This window comes from Protopterus annectens, chromosome 7.part0 (assembly GCF_019279795.1).
Source record: "Protopterus annectens isolate FY-2018-M chromosome 7.part0, PAN1.0, whole genome shotgun sequence".
NCBI lineage: Eukaryota > Metazoa > Chordata > Ceratodontiformes > Protopteridae > Protopterus > Protopterus annectens.
Genome location: NC_056739.1, coordinates 1507903964 through 1507927903, shown reverse-complemented (window position 1 = coordinate 1507927903; position 23940 = coordinate 1507903964). Strand labels below are relative to the sequence as shown.

Here is a 23940-nt window from a genome sequence, read left to right as displayed (position 1 = left end):
TGTTTTGTGTATCAGACACGTCTGTGCACAGCTATGATTACTAATGCATTTTATATGTAAGCTTCCTCGTTAACAGGATTGGCGTGATCAGCTTGCTCTTGTACACTTTCTTGCTGCTGAGTCTCCTGCGATGGCTGAGTCATTATACGCAGACGCTGTAAACAAAATTTAAATGTTAGTATTCAGAAAGATTGAATTTATCAAGAAATGCTTTCTGCCCACGTATACATGGGACATGGCTCGGGAATTCCTGATGCAGCTCAAGAAACTTCATACCATTCATCTTGCTGAATTCTTGCTGAATAATGTATTTGGGATTTGCTATTCATATTTAATAGATGAACTGCTAAAGCTTACTTATCTGCTTCATAGCCAAAACCATCCTCCCTTCTTTTGAGTTTACACTGTGTTGACCTAGTAATATGATGACATTATAAACCACAGTAAGGAAACTAAGGCATCAATCTGAGAATCTTAAAAAGCAACCAGGATAAAGGCAGTATCTTACTTATAAAGACTGTTAGAACACAGTGGGTATAAGATAATGACTGTGCCAAAAAATATCATTGTTTAGTTATGTCATCTCAACATCCCAATATATTTCCATCCTCTTCTAGAGTTGTTCAGGTAAAAGTAGATGCACATCCGGAATTTGTACAGAAGTAAGCTTTACCTTAAATTCATAAAGCATTCTACCATAAATGTCAATGAAGGGAGCATGCAAGGATCCCAGTACCAAACCATTTCCCTTACACTGTCTTCAAACAGTGCATGTATTGGCGTAAAGAATACTAAAAGCAACTACTCAGAAGGAGTTAAGCTACAGTGGTGTGACGATGAGTGAAATGAAAGTACCTGCCTATCCCTGATCAAGTGAACACCACATCTAATTCCCTTCTCAATCACTGGGTACCTATTTACTTATCAAATATTATCTTCTTTATAGAGTTTGAACAGAAAAAAATGAAAACCACCCTCATTCTCCACATCTGATTAGCTGACCAACAAGATTTCATAATGTGAAACTCACATTGTTTCCATAGTGTATTATAAGCTTGAATGACTCACAGAACAAAAGTTTGTAACTTTGATGTAAGAAGGTAGATCATCAATTTAGAAAACTAAATATCTCCAATTCTATTCCTTTTAGCCATCATGACAACCTTTTCACCTTGATGGTCCAGAATTCACCAGACTGTGGACAACTTTCTTCTTCAGAGGTGAATTGCAGCCCTATATGTGTTCACTGTTGTTGTAAATAATGGATATGGGCACTTCAGTCATCCAATAAGCAAAGCTCAAAGAAATTCTTATAAGGTCAGAAATAAGGAATTCCAAGGCAGACCCTTGCTAGGCTGGCTGTGCAGAAGAATTTCTCTCCTTGCCTGATTGGAAATTTTGGATTTTTGGACTGTTTAATGCTTTTTAAATGTTGGTGAAACACTTGATGGGCAAGGTATAATACATCACTGACTGAATGCCTAAAAATAAGGAGGAACACTCTCGAATAAAATGATCAAGACTGAGACCAGGGGGAGAAAAATGGTAGCTCAGCAAAGCAAACAGTCCATAGCTAATCCAAAGCAAGAAAGAGAAAAAGTACAAGAAGTGGGACTTTTGAATGAGAAGATTGATAAACTATCTACAGAAATGGAGAGAACTGATAATTCATTTATGGAATATATTTTGAAGATGGATAATAGGTAAGACAAGGTGGAAGTAGCATTGAATACCTGGGTCAGATGGGTTGGAGAGCCTTACGTCAGGCAAAAATGAGATGCAAAACAAAATACGAAAACTAAAGGCAGCAAAAGACAAAGTGGGAAAATAACTGCAAGAAATAGAAGATAGTTGAAGGGGAGAAAACCTGTTGCTTTCTAATGTGCCTGAGAGCTTGGAGGGAGCAGACTACTGGCAATTTGTAGTGGATTTGCTGAGTAAATGGCTGGGCCTTCCTAAGGAAGAAACACTGGCTGACTGAGCACCTTAAGTATACACTCCATCCTGTCTGAGGAAAAGGTTTGTAAGATACATCGTACTAAACGTTTAGAACTACTACATCAAACAGCCGATACCAAGCCACCTATGGTAAAATGGAAAAGCCCTGCTGTTAGGACAACAGAGGGAGTTCACTTATCATGATTTTTCATTGGCAACAAGGCATTAGAGAAGCTGTTTCACTGAGTTCTTCAAGTCCGGTCAGCAATTAAACCTAAAATTCATATTGATTTATCCAACAACTCTAAAGCTGTTCTTTCTTAAAGGGACTAAGTCCTTCACAAGCTCAGAATATGCGGCAGCAGAACTAGACATGGACCAAGAGTTTATCAAACACAGTCAAGGAGCTAATTCATTACATCTACATGAGGGTAAATAAACAAGGGAAGGCAATGAAGCTGGCAGAGAGATGGCCAGATAAGCAATTTCCAGTCTTTGCGGAGAATGGAAGATCACCAAAAGAATGCTGCAAAGCTATCCAAAAGGATCCAGGAAAGCTTAATCAATGAATGTGTGGAAGATACATCAGATGAATTAGTCAAGGAGTTGGAAGAATTGAATTAAAATTATGCTCTGACCCTCATTTAGAGGAAAGTATGAGATAATGGAAAAGGGATATCAGTAAATACCTTGCTGAAATGTGAACACAAGATAGAGAAGAATGGGCCATATAGGGCAGCCAACATAAAACTACAAGCCTGAAATTAAAAAGGTACTGTTATCCTGTTGACTCTGTTTTCATTGCTGTTAGTACTTTCACTCAGGGGACTATTTTTTAAGTCTGGTATAGACTCTGGGCAATAATACAGCAACAGGAAAAGTAACTGATAAATTGTTGAAATGAAGGCAACCTAAAGGGTTTATCGGTCATTTTATATATATATTTGTGATTGTCCCATATTAGAAGCTACCGGGAAGATGAGATGGCTGTAATTGGTTTGTACTTTTACCGCAAGAACTCCAGTTTGGATGCTTTGTTAACTAATTTGTGAATGGGCCTACAGGAAACCATATAATAATAATTAAAAGAAAATGTTTAATTACACAATATGTATGGCAATTTCTAATTTCTAAAAATAGTTGTATTTATAGATAAAAATAAGTATTGGTTATGCATGAGGGAGGGAGGGAGGCATTGTAACAAGATGCTGTTCCTGCTGCTGGGTGTTATGCAATAAGCATAAGAACGGAACACTATGGGACTAAAGATTCCATGATAGAATCCATACAACATCTGGTAATATAGAAATGCAAAAGACATTAAGATAACAGACCGGGAACTGGCTGTAAGCTACGGTAAGGTGCAGAAACACCAAGAAATAATTAAGAGAAGAGCAATGGGGTGGGGAGGGAGCATGAATGAGCAGCTAAAAGAACAAGACTTCTGCATTGCTTAGTTGTAATCTTATATCCAAAAAAGGGAGCTGAGAGGGGAAAGACATAAAGAGGTGAAATGTTATATAAGATGTTTTCAGATTTCAATGAGTTTTTGAACAAGTTTAAGACACAATGCACAAATACAACCAAGGTGTGTGGGTGAACAATAGAACACAACAGACAGAGAAAACATACAATGGGGATGAGACAATGTAAAGAGCTAAAGCAAGTGACATGATATGGGGAAGATGTTAATGGAACTTAAGATACTATCTCGGAAGGATAATGGGATGATTGATGACAGAAAGAAAGGTAAGATAATACACTACTTCAGGAAAAGCAATGGAGACATAATGATGCTTCAGGAAACTCATCTAGATAATACAGAAAGTTAAATCTTTATCCAAAAAACATACTGATCATGGGAATTTGTTCAGGCAACTACACAGGTAGAAAGAGAATGGTAACTACTTAAATTAATCAAAGGAATCAATTTGAGGTGGAAGAAATACTAAAAGATAATGAGGATTGATACATACTGCTAAGAGGCAACCTGATAGGGAAAATATTTACAATGGGCAGTGTGCACTTACCACCTAGGACCTCAGAATAACATGTAACAAATGATAACAACATTTATAATTTTCACTAATGCATGTTATTGCTTGGGAAGGGGAAGAGACTGGAATACAGGGACAAATAACCTAGATCCTAGTGGGGGACCAAGGTCTAGAATGATCTCCACAGAAGGGATTATATGTAACAGCTTTTCCAGGTGTTTGGATGGGTAGATTTGGAGAAGCAAACCTGGGAAGAGTGGTCATTTACCTACTATTCAGAAAGACATAGGCGTCGGGACAGACTGGACTGTTCAGCCATCAAATGGCTGAATATTGAACCCAATTCAATGAACATCCATTCAGTGAATGTTCACTACATTGAACCTGTGAGGTGGGGAAAGTAACTAGTTGTCCAACACTTCCCCGTCTCACTCAAACCCACTAATGTGGGGGGGCTTTGCCCCCCAACCCCCCTTACTATAAATACCAACTCCAAGACTGCACTACAGTGGAGAAAATAGTTTTGAAACACTGCTGTGTGAGACAAAGAAGTGTTGAACAACTAGTTACTTTCCCCATCTCACAAGTTTGATAAACTGAATGTTCTCTAAATGGACATTTACTGAATAGCAGTTGCTGTTCAGCTGTTCGATGTTTAGTCCATTCAATGACTGGACATAGACCCAGACTGGACAGGTTTTACATCTCCAGTGAGCACACATATTTGGTTAAGGAAACAAGACCACATCATATGCTGTTCTCAGACCATGTGCCCATAGAATGTAAAATTCACATACTAAAGACTGGCACTTTGACATGGCATTGGAGGGTGAGTAATGGGTGGTGGATACATGTGCAGAAGCAGCAAAGCCTTCAAGGTCTATTAGTCAAAACTTTGAAAGAACTCAATAAGAACATAAATGGTTCAGTAGACAGTTGGGAAGAGTTTAAGGAAAAGATTACAATATTCATGGAAGGACAGGAACACAAAGAATGGATAGCTAACTGGCAAGCATAGGTAGAAAAACTTCCAAAACTTAAGAGAGAGAAGAGAAAGGAAGGGAGCCTCAGAGACTTAATAGAATGAAGTAAGGGAATGAGAAGAAAATTGGAAATGAGCCATTGATGAGGATATTATGAGGAAACAATTATCAATAAAGCAAAGGTACTTTTCGGCTACCATCAAAGTACAAACAATACTAGGTAATAAATTAAGAGAGCAAAAGTAGAAAAAAAAAAAAATATATATATATATATATATATATATATATATATATATATATATATATATAATACAGATAAGAGATCCTCACATATGGCAGTTAATAAGAGACCCAGAGCAAACAGGGCACATTTTTCAAAACTTTTTTAAGGAATTATACATTTCACAGAAGATGGACCCAAATCGGGTACCAGACACTAAAGGCTATTTAGCAGAAATACAATTGAAGAGGCTATCTAGAGAAGAAGTTGATTTGTTAGCATGCATAACAAGATAGGAGATAGAAGAACAATTGAACAGGCAAACATCTCAGGAATCTCCATGGTGGGATGGGATATCAACAGAAATCCGCTGTTGGGAAAACAGGAAATCTTTGCATCATGGTATAAGTTATTTAATGTGGTACTGAAAGATAAACTAATTCCACCATCCTGGAAATAGACAGTAATTTCTGTACTGCTCAAAGAAAGTAAGGATCTGGCTAACCCAGGCTCATTTAGGCCCACTGCACTACTTAATCATGATTATAAGGTCTTTACATAAATCATAGCAAGCCAAATAGCTGCTATCCTTCGAGGTGTAATTAACTTAGACCAGTGGGGCTTTGTAAAGGGGAGCCAGACAGTTAATATCATACAAGCAGAGGTCATACACAAAAAAGTGGAAGCCTCTAAAAAATGCTCCTGATAATGACGTTAGACTCTCTGTAAGCCTTTGATAGAATCCATAGGGAATTTCTGTGGGAAACATTAAATGTGTTGGCTTTCCCACCGGATTTAATTCTATTACTCATGAAGATGTATAGTGGAACTATAGCTAAGCTAAAAATAAATGGAAAATACTTCAGGGGTTTTCAATTGGCAAAGAACTAAACAGGGTTGTCCCCAATCCCTATTGCTCTTTGCCCTATACCTATAGCCACTTGTGGAAAAATTCAGGAATTCAGAGATACAGGGCTGGATAGGAAAGACTAGGAAATATAAACTAGCAACATTTGCAGATGATATCCTGATAATCTTGATTAACCCAAGCAAAGATGTAGAGGAGCTTTGTTGGGAGCTGAAATATTATGGTGAGATAGCTAGATATAAGACTGATGAGATGAAAGCAAAAGGTATTGGAGTCAGCTATTCTCTATCTCATCAGATAGTCCAGAAGTTTCAAACACTGTGTGGCCATTACACAATGAAATATTTAGGTATTTAGATTGCTATCTAGACTGTGGATTCCCCACAAAGAAAGCTGGGCAAAGATGTGGTACAAAATACAAAATTTAATTAGGAAATGGGAAAATCAAGATAGATATCGATCAGCATTTCCTGGGCATAAAGGCGTTCATATTCCTTCACATTTTGTACTTTGGGCAAAATTTTCAGTATACCTCCAATGAGAACAAATGGAATAAGTTAACAAAATGTATTTCAAACCTTATTTCTGATGGAGCTAGGCCCAGAGTAAAATGGGAAGTGTTAATTAGACTGAGAAAAGATAGGGATGATGATGCCAAACATCCAAGACAGAACATATGTCTCCAATTGAAAAGAATTTCAACTGGAGGAACAGAAGGATAATGTGGCAATAAAAAGTTGAAATTTTGGGTTGTGTCAAAACCCATGAAAGAGGAAGACAACTAAAAGTATTGGCTAAAAAATATGATAGATGAAAGACTCATAAATAAAGTGGGTAAATGGAGAGGAGTCTGAGATGAAGCCAATTGGGGTAGGGAAACCTTCCATTCATTTAGATATATCCACCACCTAGAACTGGTTGTAAAGAAGTAAGGAAATGCTCAAATGGGAGCAGCCCTGGTTTGGCACCTATGTCTCTAATAGATACAGGTAACCTGTAAATGGTTCATCTCCTAGGCCCATGCTTACATTTATCAAGGGTATCAGAACTTGTCTGAGATTTGGGATGCATGGGTACGATTAGAAAGCCCTTGTGTTCATTAGCCTAGTAAACACCTATGAACCTATAAAGAAAGGGTGCAAAATGACGTCTTGGGCAGACATAAGGGAGGAATACAAACTATGTTGCAATAGTTGTATATAAATAGCAAACTTTTTGAGTATACTGGAAAATTACAATACAGGAAAGAAAATTCTGAGTACAAGTGTTTAGTGCATACATGATGGCCTCAGTATCTGGCCCTGATTATTTTTATCAAAGCTGTCCTCAGGTTCTTTACACATTAAGGCCTTAGTCTTTTCTAGTGAATGTCCCAAATTCACATAAAGGAAGGCACCTATCTATTCCAGTGGCAGTTGGTATTTAACACATAGGATTGGAATTTTAAAATATTGATTCTGAAGTTAAACAATAAAATCCAGAAATGTTGCAGCATGACAAGAATGTCATGCAAGTTTATCTTTATCTCTCGACTGCCCCTTATATCCTTCATTTTGCCATGTTTTTTGCACCATCATTCATAATGTTTGTTTTTATTTTCTGGTGAATCACTGATGAATTGGTGAACTTCATGACACACATGCAGATGGACAATACAGTTACGACTACTGAATTCTATACAATTACACTTTATAAGCACTTACATGAGTGCATGGATTGTGCTAGCCCAAACAGAACCAAGACGCTATCCTCCAAAAAAAGGAAGCCAATCTGGTGGTCCCCTGCCATGAACAAACTGTACAACAGAAGGAAGAAACTCTTGCAAAAGAGAGTAAAATCCCACGAGTGGAGGAGCTCCCTGGTCAGCCTCAGTAAGAAGCTGCGATCCCTGATAAAATCCTCCAAAGCTAGTTATGAAAACAAAATCACCACTGATTCTAAAGACAACCACAAAGCATTCTATAGCCATGTCAAGAATCTCAATGGCAACACTCAGATCTGCTCTGAGTTACAGCACAATGGCAGTAAATATACAGACACAACTGATATTGCCAACATCCTGGCATATAGGTTTAGTGCTAACTTTACCCCCCTCTCACCCCCTAAAGAGCCCATCTCTATACTGGAAGAATGCAAAGTTCCTGTAATCATGGCTGCACAGGTAAAAACCACACTCTCCAAAGCCAAGAACACAGCATCCATGGGACCAGACAACATCCCAGGCTGCGTTCTACATGAACTACAGAACAAACTGGCATCCCACCTAAGTACCATGTTCAATCATAGCCTCACCTCAGGCTTTGTGCCTGCTGAATGGCACATAGCAACAGTTATCCCACTCCACAAGGGGGGAGCCACAAAGGACCTCGGGAACTACCGCCCCATTAGCCTGATGAGCCTGGTCTGCAAGGCCATGGAGCGTATCATCATGGAACTTATAAACAAAGACATTGGTAATCTCCAAACTCTGGATCCCACCCAGTTCAGGTTTGTAAAAGGCAGATCATGTCTCCTAAACCTGATAGACTTCTTTGAAGCAGTCACCAAAGCTGTAGACAAGGGTAAGGTGGTTCACACAGCCTATCTAGATCCTGCCAAGGCTTTCAACATCATCCCCCACTCTGGAATTATAGATAAACTCACTACACTAAGTATAAATCCCTATGTCACAAGATGGGTTGTCAACTGGCTCACTGACAGAACCCACACTGTGATAGTAGCAGACTCCAAATCCGACTTCAGACCAGTGACAAGTAGAGTACCACAGGGTTCAGTCCTGGGTCCTCTCCTATTTGGTATCTACTTCTCTGAAGTACAGGCTAACACAGAAGGTCTTTGGCTAATGAAGTTCGCAGATGACTGCAAACTAGGAGCCATAATTGAAACTCCTAATGATGTGGACATCCTACAAAAGGGCCTCACTGAGACAGATGCCTGGTGTCAAAGCCATGGCCTCAAGCTCAATGCCAAAGAGTGCATTGTCATCCCCTTTGGTAAAAACTCTGTACCCATGAACTACAACATAGGTGGTAGTATACTTAACACCGAAAGTGTGATAAGAGACCTTGGGACACAGGTGGACAGTAGTCTCTCCTTTGATAATCACATCGCCACAGTAGTCAGGAAATCCTTCTACGTGGCACACCTCATCACAAAAGGTTTATCATCCAGAAAAAAAGAGGTCATCGTTCCCCTCTACTCATCACTCATTAGACCCATTATAGAGTACAATGCTCCTTTTGGTATGTACCTCACAAGACATCTACAACAACTGGAAAGGCCGCAGAAATACCTCACAAAGAGGATTACCGGCCTCAAACAGATGCCCTACACAGACCGTCTCAAAAAACTCCAGCTTTACTCCGTCGCATATCACCTACTCAGAGGTGATCTCTGCCTGACATACAATGCTATGTCAAACCCAGAGCTGTTGGACATGCTGCACTTAAAGAAATCCCAATCCCTCCAAGCTACACGCTCTAGGGACCTAAACCTTGTCACCACAATAAACAGAACATGCTGGAGGGATAGATTCCTGTCCCAGAGACTTCCCATACTTTGGAATAAGCTACCTATCTATATCAAACAAAGCTCCTCATTAGCACTCTTCAAGAAAAATCTTGATGATTGGATGGGAAATAGGAAATTCACCCTGGGGATCACCTCTGTGGCTCTGCTCGACAGTGGCACACGAAAATAATTTTCTTGGGTGGCAAAAGCCAGGGTACCTTTTTGGCTGGGCTTGTATAGGCCCCAGGGCTGATAGCCTAGTACCTACCTATGAACCTATGAACCTATTACAATCATCAAATAATGAGAAATGTTAGAGTATCCAAGAGAAATGGGCAAGAAAAAAAGATGGAAAGCCCGCAAGACCATTGACAATGTGTTGTATGCTGGTTGAGTTGAAAGGATTAATTCAAATGGTTCATGGACAGGCAAATTAAAGAAGGTAACCCTAAAATACAATCACATCCAGTAGATCATAATTTTTTCTACTAAAAGGATGGACAGATTAAGGAAGATAACCCTAAAATACATTCAGGTATAGCTATATTGTATTCCACCAATATTCACCTGTCTTTTTCCAGATATCATGAATGCTGATGCAGTGAGTGGCAATTTCCCCATTTTTAGTGTTCAGATAGATCTACCAAGATCCAACATATGCTATGCTTCAGCTATATGCAGGGTTAGTTTAATAATAACCTCGGATTGTAGATATTCTTACGAAAAGATGGTACATCAATGTATTAAAATCCCCGACCTTAATTGACATACAGGCTATCTAGCACCATATTCAGAAGACTGAAAAAGTTACTCATGTGGATTTGAATGTATAAACAGTAATCTACTAAGAAATAAACAATTTTCCTCAGACCACAGTGACCCCTGCTATGACTCACTCCACAGTAGAGCACTGACCATCTTTTTTGGTGTTTGATGATTTGAATCCCTGGACTAGTCACCTTGCTCTTCTTTCCCACAGATAACTGAGTCCCTTGCCCACAAGTGACATTAACTACTGTAACCCTTAAACGCTGAAACAGGAAGACTGCACAGCAAGTCATGGGTAGTAATTTCTCATAATTTAAAGCAACAAAAAATATCAACCTGTTAGACTAAGAAACATTGATACTTCACTGTCAAGTTGATTCTGAATAATCATGTTTCTAGGCATTCTCAAAAATAACTGGAATCAAAACCTAGAAGCTATGTGCAAACTTATATACAGGTGGCTACGTGTGAAAATCAAAACACAAGAGTATCACTTCAAAGGAAAAATGTGTAATAAGGTAAAAAAAAAGTCCAAGATAGCAGTGCAAGCACAGTACCAAATGAAGCCTCACATACTTACCTTAAATTTCTACTATATTTACAAAAATCATCTCTTGCCATAAATGCATACTTGCTAATGAAGTCCATGCATCTAAAACAGATTTGAGGAGCCCACCTAATAAACTTAGAAAAGATAGCATGTATGCATCCCAAACAAAAGACATAAGAGCACACTAAGCAAAACAAAAAGTGCCCCCCCCCCCACACCCACACATTTCCTGTAATGAGGCACAATACTTCCTACGATGGCCTTGGTAGCACTTTTGGCTTATAGGTTCATAGGTTATAGGTTCATAGGTTGGTACTGGGCTATCTGCCCAAAGGCATATATTAGCCCAGCCACGTTGTGCGATATTCACCGCCCCTTTAGTAGTTCCCTAGACCCTTGTACTAGCAGCTAGTACCCTTGGCCCCTATCTAGTAGTGCTGTTGGTGTGATCCCCAGTGTGAACTTTCTGTTACCCATCCACTCATCAAGGTTCCTCTTGAAGAGTGATAGTGAGGGGCTCTGTCTTATGTAGATCGGGACCCTGTTCCATAGTAAGGGAAGTCTCTGCGAAGGGAATCTATCCCTCCAGCATGTTCTACTCATTGTTGTGTTGAGGTTTATATCCCTAGAGCGTGTAGCTCGAGTAGATTTGGTTTTGCTAAGATGGAGCATGTTCAACAATTCTGGGTTGGACATGGCTCTGTATGTTAGACAGAGATCACCTCTGAGAAAGCGGTATGCAACAGAGAACAGTCTTAGCTTTTTCAATCGTGCTGCATAGGGCAACTGTTTGAGACCAGTAATCCTCTTGGTTAGGTACCTCTGTGGTCTCTCCAGCTGCTGAAGATGTCTAGCCAGGTACATTCCAATTGGTGCATTGTACTCAATAATGGGTCTAACGAGGGAAGAGTTGAGGGGCACCATTACATCCTTAGATCTTGATGCAAACTCTTTCTGGATCAGATGAGTCACATAGAAGGATTTTCTAACCACTTTGGCAACATGGTTATCAAAGGAAAGCTGACTATCTACTTGGGTCCCTAGATCCCTTATTTCTTCTTCAGATTTCAGGGGATTACCTCCTATGTTGTAGTTTGCGGGTACTCTGTTTTTTCCAAAGGGGATTACTACGCATTTTTTTGCATTTAGCTTGAGACCATGGCTTTGACACCATGCATCAGTCTCATTTAGGCCCTTCTGGAGGATCTCCATGTCAGCGGGAGACTCTATTATAGCACCCAGTTTGCAGTCGTCCACAAACTTAGTCAGCCACAGCCCTTCCGTGCTTGCCTGTACTTCTGAGAAGTATATGCCAAACAGGAGGGGCCCCAGGACAGAGCCCTGAGGCACACCACTCATTACTGGTCTGGATTCGGACATAGATCCCGCTACTCTTACTTTATGGGATCTGTCTGAGAGCTAGTTTGCGATCCATCTTGTGATGTAAGGGTTTATGCCCAGGCTGGTGAGCTTATCAATAATACCTGAATGGGGAATGGTGTCAAATGCTTTAGCAAGGTCAAGGTAAGCCATGTGTACCTCCTTTCCCTTATCTATAGCCTGAGTAACTGTCTCAAAGAAAACCACCAGGTTCAGGAGGCATGATCTGCCCTTGACTAAGCCGAACTGTGTGGGGTCCAGCGACTGGAGGTTCCCAATCTCTCCATTTATGAGTTCCATAATGATTCGCTCCATAGCCTTACAGATCAGACTGGTCAGGCTTATTGGTCGGTAGTTCCCAGGGTCAGTTGTTATGATATGTTGTCAGTTATGATAGCAAAGGAAAAATATCACTTCATTTGTGGGTCCCAAATAATGCAAATGCAGCAGCCCAAGTTGGCTTCCTTTAGAAACTCAGTGTTGAAAGGATATAACAAACTCCTCATTACTAAATGAGCAATAAAGGGTGAAATAACAAAACAGGCCACCTTGCAAAAATGTAACTGTAAGTCATCTACAAAAAAAATAAATAACTAGAGTAAGAACTTAATACCCAAGATCTATTTTCCCCACTTTTTTCTTCACTGTCCATTTAGGCACTATTAGTTTTGATTTTGTAATGTTTTTTTTTTATTTCATGTATTTACTAGCTACATTCTGTTACCTAATTCCAGAAACCATTTAGCTTTGAGTAAAACTAATCTATTTCACTATTAACATCTTTAAATGAATGCATGTTTTCCAAAATTCCTACCTTAGTTTTGAAGAACCCTTTCACTGCATAATAGTCACATATCCAAGTAACTTCTTCACTTTCTTTATCCCTTTCTAGTCAACTTAGATCATCCTCTGCATAGCATTTTATAACAACGTGTACCTTTTATATTACAATTTCTATTCTTCCTCAGTTCCCATATACATGTATAAATATAGCTGTGTAACAAACATATATATAGCTGTGCAACAATCATATAAGAAGGGAATCAAATGGACAACTTTAAAATTGTCTCTTTCTCCCAGAAAAGTGAGCCACATTAGTCTTAATTACTACAACAGAAGTATGATTATTTATGTTGACCAATGAAAATCTCCTAGACAGCCTATACTTCAAGTTCCTATTTACAACTTTTACTCTTTTACTCTCATTGCAAAGTTGTGAGAAGTACAGCTCTCTCTGGGGACCCAGAAAGACTACCCTAAAAAATATTTTAATTTTTTTAAGTAACTTAAATTTTTAGTTAAACATGTAGTTACAAATAATATGCAACCTTTCACTTCTGTTAACCACAGTAGATTCATAATTCTCTAATCCATATTGGATTAAGAAATTGATGTCAAATTAAACTCTCTTTGTCTAGTTTTATGTTACACAACAGGGCTAGCCACCCAGTAATATGAACAGGGTCTATATTATAAACCTGAAAGCTCTAAACAGCGAACACATGTAGATCGACACATAAAGAGTGATGTACAATAACAGCGAAACACATATTCAGCGAAATTCAAAACACTGAATGTGTTTGTTTAACCAACATTGTCATGCAGGTATACCAAAATTAACTAAATAAAAGTAAAATAATACACTTTTGCAGGGGGGGGGCAAGCCCCCCTGCACCCCCCATGTGGGGGGCTGTGCCCCCTCACTACTTAAATATGCCAACTCCGAGACTGCACTACAGTGGGGAAAAGGATATATTTCCTTATCCCCAGGATTGTGCTGCTGGCTAAACAAATATGCTCAGTGTTTTCACTTTCACTGAATACGTGTTTTGCTGTTATTGTACATCGCTCTTTATGTGTCGATGTACGTGTGTTCACTGTTTAGAACTTTCGGGTTTATAATATAGACCCTATGAACATTGGTTCTAGATGATTGTCACTTTTCAAGTGACACCTCAACCCCATGTGCAAAAATGGGAAAAAAGGAGTTGATGTGGATGGCTGGATGGGCCTAATTTCATCTTAAAAGGCTGGCCACTGAATGTTACTTTAGCAACTGGAATTTTTTCTTTTGGTGTATACTTGATTTACAATGGGCATGCTGGTTGGGCTGTCCAATCAGCGTGCTCCTTTTTGAATGTCAATCGACAATTATTCTTTAACAGCATTTAATACACTAAAGTGAGGTCTAGGGAGAAGAACAGTACTTGATTACTAAGATATATATCATTCATATCATTTGTATACAAGAAAAAAGTAAAAGAGTTTATGATTGAAAATTTTGTATAATTTATCAAAACATAAAGTAAAGATTTTGATAATGCATCACAAGCCAGAACAATTGAGGTCTTCTTCTCGGACAGAGAAAAGACAGTTTGACAGTTTCTGAACTTGGGCTTTTGACTTTAGGTATTTAAAGGTTATTTGCTTTCACTCAGAAAAAATTTCAGAAAGGATGAATTTTGGCCAAGTTCATTCAAAAGTGTATCATCTTGCCCTGTTTTGCTATGACAGGATCATGGGATTTATCTTAGATGTTCCTAAGCTCTAACATTACCTCATTAACACCTATGTGGTGTGGAATGTCACAACTCTTATCAGCCTAGCACATACTGCATTCCACAGCATTTTCTAAAAAATAAACTTAAAAAGCATAAGAAAATAAATGTATTTTGTGTCCAATAAGTGCTATTAAGACAGTACAGATAGCAATGCTATCAGTAAGAACTTTTCTTTGCAGAGATACTAATCGGTACATTCATACTTTTCCCATAAATGCTATAATATTTTATAATAAACACAAACCCCAAATCATATGTTTTGTTACACTTTCACAAACAAATTGTCATATTTTGGAAACTGTGTAACCTAGATATATACTGTTAGAGCATTTTGTTAACTAGACATAATTTTTCACATGACAACAAGAAACTCCTATATGAGTGCATGCTTATTGAAACATTTGCAGAAATATGAAAACATATGCTTAATTCTTAGTTGCAATAAAAATAACACTGAATATATCTCAAGATGTGCAACTTACATTGCAAATATCAAAGCTAGTTTTCTTCAACAATATCTAAGCATGCATCTATGTGAGTTTTTGTGTGTGTGTGTATGTGTGTGTGTGTGTGTGTGTGTGTGTGTGTGTGTGTGTGTGTGTGTGCAGGTGAGCATCTATGTGAGTGTGCATGTATGTGTGTGTGTATGAATATCTGAGTGTGTGTGTGTGTGTGTGTGTGTGTGTGTGTGTGTGTGTGTGTGTGTGTGCGCATGAATATCTGAATATGTGTGTGAGTGTGATTGTGTGTGTGTGTGTGTACGAATATCTGAATGTCCGTGTGTGTGTCTGTATGTGCATGTGTGTGTGTGGAGGGGTGACTGTCATAGCTATATACTCCCCTTGACTAACAAGCAAATCTTGCAATATTAGGGGTCACTAGATACAATCACTTTATATCAAGACCTAACGGTAGTTAAAAAGATTTAAACCCTGTACCTGTAACATTGAAAACAGCTCTGTAGTACAGCTTTACTCCTCTACACTGCCACTAGGCACCATGGATCTTATCGCATATTACTTTAAGTCTTTAAAAAGACAGAAAGGTTCTAGCCACGTACCTTCAGCACATATCCTACATCCTGAGTAGAGAGTTAATCTTCTGCACCACTTCTACATATTAGGTATACTCCTAACATATTACCTAAGTCTTTGGGAAAAAAGAAACTGTATTAAAGTTAAAGGGGGAGAGATTCATACCCTGCACTCTTGGCATAGGGGGTAGCATAATTAACCACAGCTCTAACCCACTGTGCCAATTTGGAGGATTAGAGCTATAGAGTATTTTGTACACTCTGTGTGTCAGGCCTTTTCACTGATTGTAGCAGTTTCTCAGTTAGTAAGAACAGGGCATGTATAAGAGGCAACAACAAGACTGTTCTTTAAAATCATGGACAGAATTTAACCATTATTTGGAATCAAAAAGTTAATAGAGCAACAGGTATAGCACCACAATGTAATTTACAAATAATAGGAATTAAACTGTTATGTCTGGCATTATTTATTAAGAGGATCCATGATTTATGACAGCAGGGGCAAAAATAAGAAGATCAGCAACATTCTGTACATTAAGGGACAGGTAAGAGGAATGTGTGAGTGTGCATACTTGCGAGTGCGTGTGTGTCTGTTTGTGTAAATGTTTGCTTGTGTATGTGAGAGACTGATTGATGGGGAACCTATGCTAATGTGATGAATACCTTGTTAGTGGTGAATGCCATGGAAAGGGCTGATTTGCACTAAATGTGATTATGGGCAATTAAGAGACATTTAAAGTAACAAACAATAAAGACTTTTCTCAAAGTGTGTAGAAGAATGTGATACTGCTAAATCATCACAATCAGATATCTTTTTCCAGTTATGTAAATTTTTTGTCTACTATGCTAGTAATATTTGTACTAGATCTTCAGGTATTTTTCAGTAGGCTGCTAGAGTGGAGGCAAATATTTATAGAAAGACTAATGCCACACTGAGATTTCTGTAAGGCTAGATTTATTTCCTCTTTTCTTTCAAAGTCTTAGTTCTTTCCAGTTAATCTTATTTCTCTGTAGTAGTAATATGAAACAGGTGTGTGTGTGTGTGTGTGTGTGTGTGTGTGTGTGTGTGTGTGTGTGTGTGTGTGTGTGTGTGTTCTGTGTATATGTATTTTTAACCTATTTAAGTTTTGTTGTATCCATATTCAAAGAACTGCGAAGAATGTTTATAAGAGACAGTATTGTAGCAATCAGTATTAATGATTCAATCCAAATGAAGGGAGGCAAAAAGGATAAATAGAAATCATGTATTACTACAGAAAAAAACATAGCTAACTCAAACTGTGCAGTAAAAGCATAGTTGAATGATAGTTTGGTCAGCAAGTACTAGTTTGAGTTAAGAGTAGGAAAATGCTTACTACAGACTAGCTACTATATTGGAAGCTTTGGAATATATTTTTTAATTTAGCAGTCTTAACCATGTATGTCTCAATGTTAAAATACTCCTTTTTTCAGTTATATAATTTCTTTATTTCATATTTATTCACTTTTCCTGATTAGCCAACCAAATATTGATTTACATCTAGCTATTTTTCAAGCTTATCTCTCCACTTTTTCTTTAATTTTACATATATCCCAGATCTGTATTTCTAGTAATTTTTTTATCTTTTGTCAATCCCGACATTTTATCAGCAAAAATACTAAGGAAGTTCACTGTGTCTAAGACCCATAAAACTCCTTCCTCACAAGGTTTACATAAAAGTCGTATTTTAGTGATTTAACTGACTACTCTTTATACACTACATTATATTTTTAATTACCTGATTTCCATAAATAATGGTGACAGAAAGTCAGTTGCTATACAGCATAAAAAGAGAGAAGGCAACTTTTAAACAGTCATTTTCACTGTAATATTTTTGTTATAAACCAATATTTCACCATTATTTTAACTGATTTTAATATTTCTTCATAATTAACATAGCTAAAAATTTAGGATAAAATACTAACATTTTTTGTTCTGTGTGTTTGAAATACATTCCTTATATTTGTACTTCCTCTTGGCTTATACCTACCTGAGTCTTAATTAATATTTATTCATTTTAACTAATCCCTTCTTTATAAAACTATTAAATATCAACATTGCTTGTTTACCCATCTATTTTTCATGATAAAAGCATACCATCTACCTAAGTAGTGACTTTTAAATAAACATATCTCATATGAAACAGTACTTTCACAAATTATTTCTACTGTCTTATAAAGGGAGCAATGCAAGAAAAATTTAACATCACAATCAGTACCTATCCAATCATTTATAAAAATCATTCCAGTAGTAAAGGTGTATAGCTTCCCAATCATTCACATTGCAGATATTTACATTCCTATCTCCATCATTTAGTTTTTTTTTTTTTAGTTTTTAAATAATAATTTGCACGACTATGTTCAAATTGGAAGCTAGAATATAAATGTATAAGATATCTAATACCCATCTCTTTTGTGATACTTTTGTCTGCTACAATCTCATTTAAAAAAAGAATATTAATTTTGTATCGCATTAGTTTCCACAATACTTTATATATTTAAGAAAGGGAACAATTAATGCTGAGTACCTTGTGAGCCATTTAATTGTGTTTTCTACTTCATTTAATGTTATATACTCCAATTAATAGGCATCTAGAGCTTTTCCTTTTTCATTTCACCAAAATGATTCTACTTAAAAGCTATTAAGGTTTTACTTATTTCATTTTAAGAAGAAACCAAATTTCCATTCTTGCTGTAGATCTCCTTCTTATATTCATTATTTTACAAAATGAGATTCCTTTCATGAGCTCAGACATCAACTCTGAATGTTGGGTCTTTCACATTGTGTGATAACTGCATTACTTAAACATAGAAACTTTATTCACCACCATATTTATACACTTGTCAATCTCCTTTAATGCCAGATCTGATAAAACATTGTTGAGGTCTTCTACAGTCCCCAAAGAGTAAGAAAATGTGCTTTGCATCATGAACAAATTTAACTGATGAGTAAAAATACCATTTGCAAAATCTTACAGTCATGATTCCCAGTGGGACTAAGTCTACAAAAAGGTACATAAATAATATCAAACAGTTCATAACTTTAATTATTTGCTCTGGATTATAGCAAACTATGAGAGAGAAATTCTGTTACAGTGTACCAGCAGTGAATGTTTTTACTAGTAAGTGTCTGTCACATTCTTCATTTCAAGATCTGCTCACACTTAGACTCAATGAAGACATACTAGTCTTTCATACCAGTGAACAACAGAAATCACTACTGCAAACATGGCTACATTCATACCACGAAAAGAGAACAGCTACCTGCCTGGCATACAGTTGAATTTATGTTTTCCATAAAATGCCAAAAAAATCAAAATAAAAAATAAATAAATAACTCTTCTGTATTCAATTTAAATTGCCAAAACATTCCCCAGGATTCATGAATAGCCGATTTCCATGCAGGGACAGTGTAGGAGCACCTGCATGGAAAATGGCCACCGAACAATCCAGGAAATGGCCGTTTTCACATGCACGACCGGCTCTACACTGTTCCTGCACAGAAAGCTATGTGGGATTCAAATCACCTCATTTGTTGGTAAAAAAACATGCAAATGAGTTGATTTTGTGATCCAAGAGCTTGGCCTCCACTCCATGCAGGAACAGTGTCAGAGCAGGAATGTATTCAGTTAATAACTGAATACATTTCTGCATTTGAACAAAGGCAGGACAGTTCATGGAAAACATGTATTGCAGTCAAACACACATGCCTATGGCCAAATATAAGGCAATTGGCATTAATAATAGTTTATTTTTTTATAAAATTAAACATTTTTTTTGGCCAATCATGGTCGTTTAAGCTTAGGGCAGCGGTGCACAAAAAAAAAATGTGAAAAGTCAATTTTAAGATAATTCTGCATTTTGCCATTATAGTCAATGGGATGCAGAATGCAAACAATAACAGGGAGCACTGGTTGTCAAGGGGAAAGGGTCCATCTAAGTGCAGTAACTAAGGACTTTCACACTGGGGTATGCAAATGAGGGGAGTTATATTGAATCACAGATTTCCTCAAAGTGTCACTTGTACCTAACCATGTAGGTGCAGCAATACAACAGTGCAAGTATAAGTGCTGAATGACTTCATAAGGGGGTGTGTCATGTACATAGATGGGGGAATTTTAACTGGCAAAACTAACTGAAAATGTTAGAGACTGCTGCTGCTTTACTCCATCAATATGTGCTAGAGACTGGGCGTGGTGAGGAGGAGAATGCTGACAACTGACCCACAGTGTGGAGGATGAGAAGAGTGTACAGACCCAGGGTAACCTACCAGGGCCTACATGAGCTGGAGACAGTAGAGCACCATAGGGTGGACAGGGACATTCTACAGCAAATTATTGAGCTGTGCCAGCTACACCTTACATACAGAACTAATAGAGGGGAACCCATACCAGTGGATACCAAGGTATGTCTAGGCTTAAGAATACTAGCCACAGGTACCTTCCAAAGATCAACTGGGGATACCATGGGGGTCTCACAGGAATCAGCATCCAGGGTACTCCACCAGTTCCTGGATGCCATGAGACAACATGCTAATGAGCACAAATATTTCCCCACTGCCCATGAGGCGCTGACCACACGTATGAGTCTCTTCCACCATACAGCAGAATACCCTGAGATAGTTGGTGCTATAGACTGCATGCACATCCACATCAAAGCACCACCTGGTGAGCGGGACAGGGTCTACATAAACCACAAGGGCTTCCCCTCCAACAACTGCCAGGTTGTGTGTGATGCCCATGGCATTATCATGAATGTGTGTGCTGGCAGCCCTGGAAGCTATCACGACTCCCACATTTGGTATTTCTCACAGCTGTATCAAGCAATTACCAGGAGGGGCATCCCATATGCCCATCTAGTAGGGGATGATGGCTATGCACTGGAGCTGTGGCTGATGACACCCATCAGAAATGCACACACCTGAAAAAAAACACCATAATAAGGCACACGCATAAACCAGGATCATTGTAGAGCATGTGTTTGGGATGCTCAAGTCATGGTTCCACTGCCTTGACATATCTGGTGGAGCCTTGCAGTACCCTCTAGCTACATGTACACAAATGTTCATAGTATGTGCCATACTACACAATATAATTCTGTGGAAACAGCTGCAGCAGGAACAGCATGGGGCAGGGCCACACAGCCCCCACCATTTCCAAGGCCAGCACAAGCACAGAGGGACTCGGAGGAGGAACATTCTGAGTCTGCCCCTGTAGGTAGAAGGAGGTGTGCACAGTATGCCCAGGCCTTGGCAAAGAGGCAATGCATAGCACACACACTGACACTGTATGGACCCAGGGACTGATACCTCTCTCCAACTTGCGCACACAGTAAAAGGGATGCCAAACATGACACTACTTGAGCTTTACCATGTACAGGGAGTGTACTATGTGCATCCAACATAGTCAGCTCTCCAGCACAGTCCTCAGTACTGGCCCAGCAACAAGGTAAGTCAGTCTTCCTATCAATTACTGAATGGAGTAGTATGTTCTCATACTTGTATGTATGATATGGATGCAAGCATGCAAGGGAATTGGGTGGCTGCATGGGATAGCAGCAGACAGCTATATGGGACAGCAGGAAATTCATAACAAATACTAGTGTCAATATACTAGGCAGCACTACACAAGATGACAACCCCCACTGCAGTACATGTGATGGCCCAAAGAATTGTGGGTGTCAATAGATCACACACATGGATGTCAATGAGGGTCATATATCCACCAGCCTCACCCACCAGAACAGGTGTAGATGACCATGAAGAAAGGCTTGGCTAAGGCCTCCAAATGATGGCAATTGTGAACAGCCCCCCACCTGACCTACAGAGACATACTATAACAGGTCTGGCAGTTGCATTCCAGTTCTGAAGGGTAAGAAGTCTGAAACTGAAATATATGCTGTTAAGATCTAACATATGTACTCTACTGATATGCCTCCTGTCTGCATGATAGGTCACAATACAATATGAAATGGAAGCCAACAGAGTAACCTAAATACCAGTACAGTCATTTCAAATGTTAGGGTCTGCAGGTGTGCACCCCCCCCCCACTATCCCATGTAGAAATGCAGTAACAGATGGCCTGCAGCACTCTCAAATGGCCTAGAGTACTCTGGCAAAGGCCCATGCCTCACCCATAGTGCCAATGTCAGGGGGTCTCAACTAACTACCTAACCGTAAACAGAGAACAAATGCAAGGCCATGTTGACAAATGCCACTAGCATGACTCCCCACGTCCTACTGTAAGGACTGTGGATTAGGCCATAAATACTACTAGGATAAAGACCCAACTATAGGGATACCTCTGAGATATTGCTTACATAATGTTAGGTGGAGGAGAGAATAACAGAGGGGGGAGGTGTAAAAGCATGGATGTCATGGAGTGTGTGGAGTCTGAAACTCTAATGTACACCCATACTACTCCTGACTGCAAACCCTTGAATGAATAGCCACAAAACCGCTTGTAAACCACAATGTGAAGGTAAAGTCACCAGATATATGAGTCCTGCCTCTGGATAACTTGGGTGTATCTGTACAGCTGAGAGGTATGGCCCCAGCAGAATATGGCCATTCCATGAAGTTGAGACAAGCACAAGGAGTGGTACCCCAGACAGCATACTAACAAGATGCTGCAGCATTTACACAGAACCAGCAGTCTATTGTCTGTAGCTACCCCTCCACAATGGCAGGTGTGTGCCAAAATGCATAGTCTATATGCCTCAGAATATTGACCTCAGCTTCATTCATCTTGTATTTCCTGGTAAATAACTGTGAGCAAAGAATGATAACTGTCAGTAGTTGATGATGTGACACATCACAGTGTAAAACAGTACATATGTCAGAATATCTATGTTACAACCAAACATGTCACACAAGCAGCACAGACAGCAATAGTTACAGTATCCCCTTTATGTTAAGCCCATTGTGTCTCCATATTGGCAACCTATCTACAGATATCCTGCAGAAACAGTTTGCTAGGTGTAGCTGTAGCACACAAAATCCTGAATTGGAGTCCAACCCTCCCTGGAATGGATGCACACACTCAATATAGTCAGTCATACTGGGCATGCTCCAACACTTAGAGAAATGAAGCCCATGTCTTACAACACAGTGGACTACAGATATCGGATAGTCATAGCTGTCTCTGCACATACACCAAATTGTACACCACTGATACTTCACACACACACACACACACACACACACACACACACACACACACACACACACACACACACACACACTGGATAGGAATACACAGACATATTTAAGGCCAACATATTATAATATGTCAAACATACACACACAGAGACGTGGAGAAGAGAAAGACAGACAGCAACAGAGATAATCCCATTATGAGGCCTGTCCCACCCACTACACATCCCATTGGCCTATATCACATGATGTGTTGATGTCATTCACTGTAGAAATACCTATGGTTAGCCCTCAGCCTTATAGTGTCAGTGGTGCTTGTGATAACTGTATAACACTACAGTACAAATAGGTATCCATGTAGCAGTTGTAATCTCTGTCCTGTTAAATGTAAAGTTGTGTGTGAGTGTGTGTATGTGTTTCTAGATGAATGTGGCTGATGCCATTCACACTCACTAAATCTCTCGTACTCCTCCTTCAGCACTGCTGCTGATGTCACTCACCTTCAAAGATACTTTGGACAGCTGCCGAACATATAACATTCGTGGCGCTTGGGATAATTGTGTAATACTATAGTGTCGCAAACTAGTTAGGTAGGAGTTCCAATCCTGACCCTGGCAACTGTGTAAATGTGAGTGTTTGTGTAAGAGAGTGTGTGTATCATTGTAAAGACCTGATTTTGTGGTCATTCACACTTACAACATTTCCCTTACCCCTCCTTTAGCACTGCTGCTGATGTCATTCACCTTCAAAGATACCTTTAGACAGCGCTCCAGGATGTAAGCTCTGTGGCACATGCAATAACTGTGTACTGCTATAGTGTCGCAAACTAATTAGGTAGAAGTTCCAATCCTAATCTTGACAACTGTATAAATGAGAGTGTTTGTGTAAGAGACTGTGGATCCTTGTAGAAGCCTGATTTTGTGGTCATTCACACTTACAACACTTTCCTTACCCCTCCTTT

The 23940-nt window shown here is 38.9% G+C and overlaps 1 protein-coding gene across 2 annotated transcripts in view; it reads right to left on the bottom strand.

Moving 5' to 3' along the window:
* The window catches only part of SLC6A1 (solute carrier family 6 member 1), a 546898-nt gene that overhangs the window by 1582 nt on the left and 521376 nt on the right, over positions 1 to 23940 (bottom strand). For both annotated transcript variants that reach the window (XM_044078045.1, XM_044078046.1), the window contains exon 15: positions 1 to 155. This exon is cut by the window's left edge and continues 1582 nt beyond it. In XM_044078045.1, coding sequence (XP_043933980.1) covers positions 51 to 155 — 105 coding nt within the window. In that variant the 3' untranslated portion in view covers positions 1 to 50. The remainder of the gene's footprint in view (positions 156 to 23940) is intronic.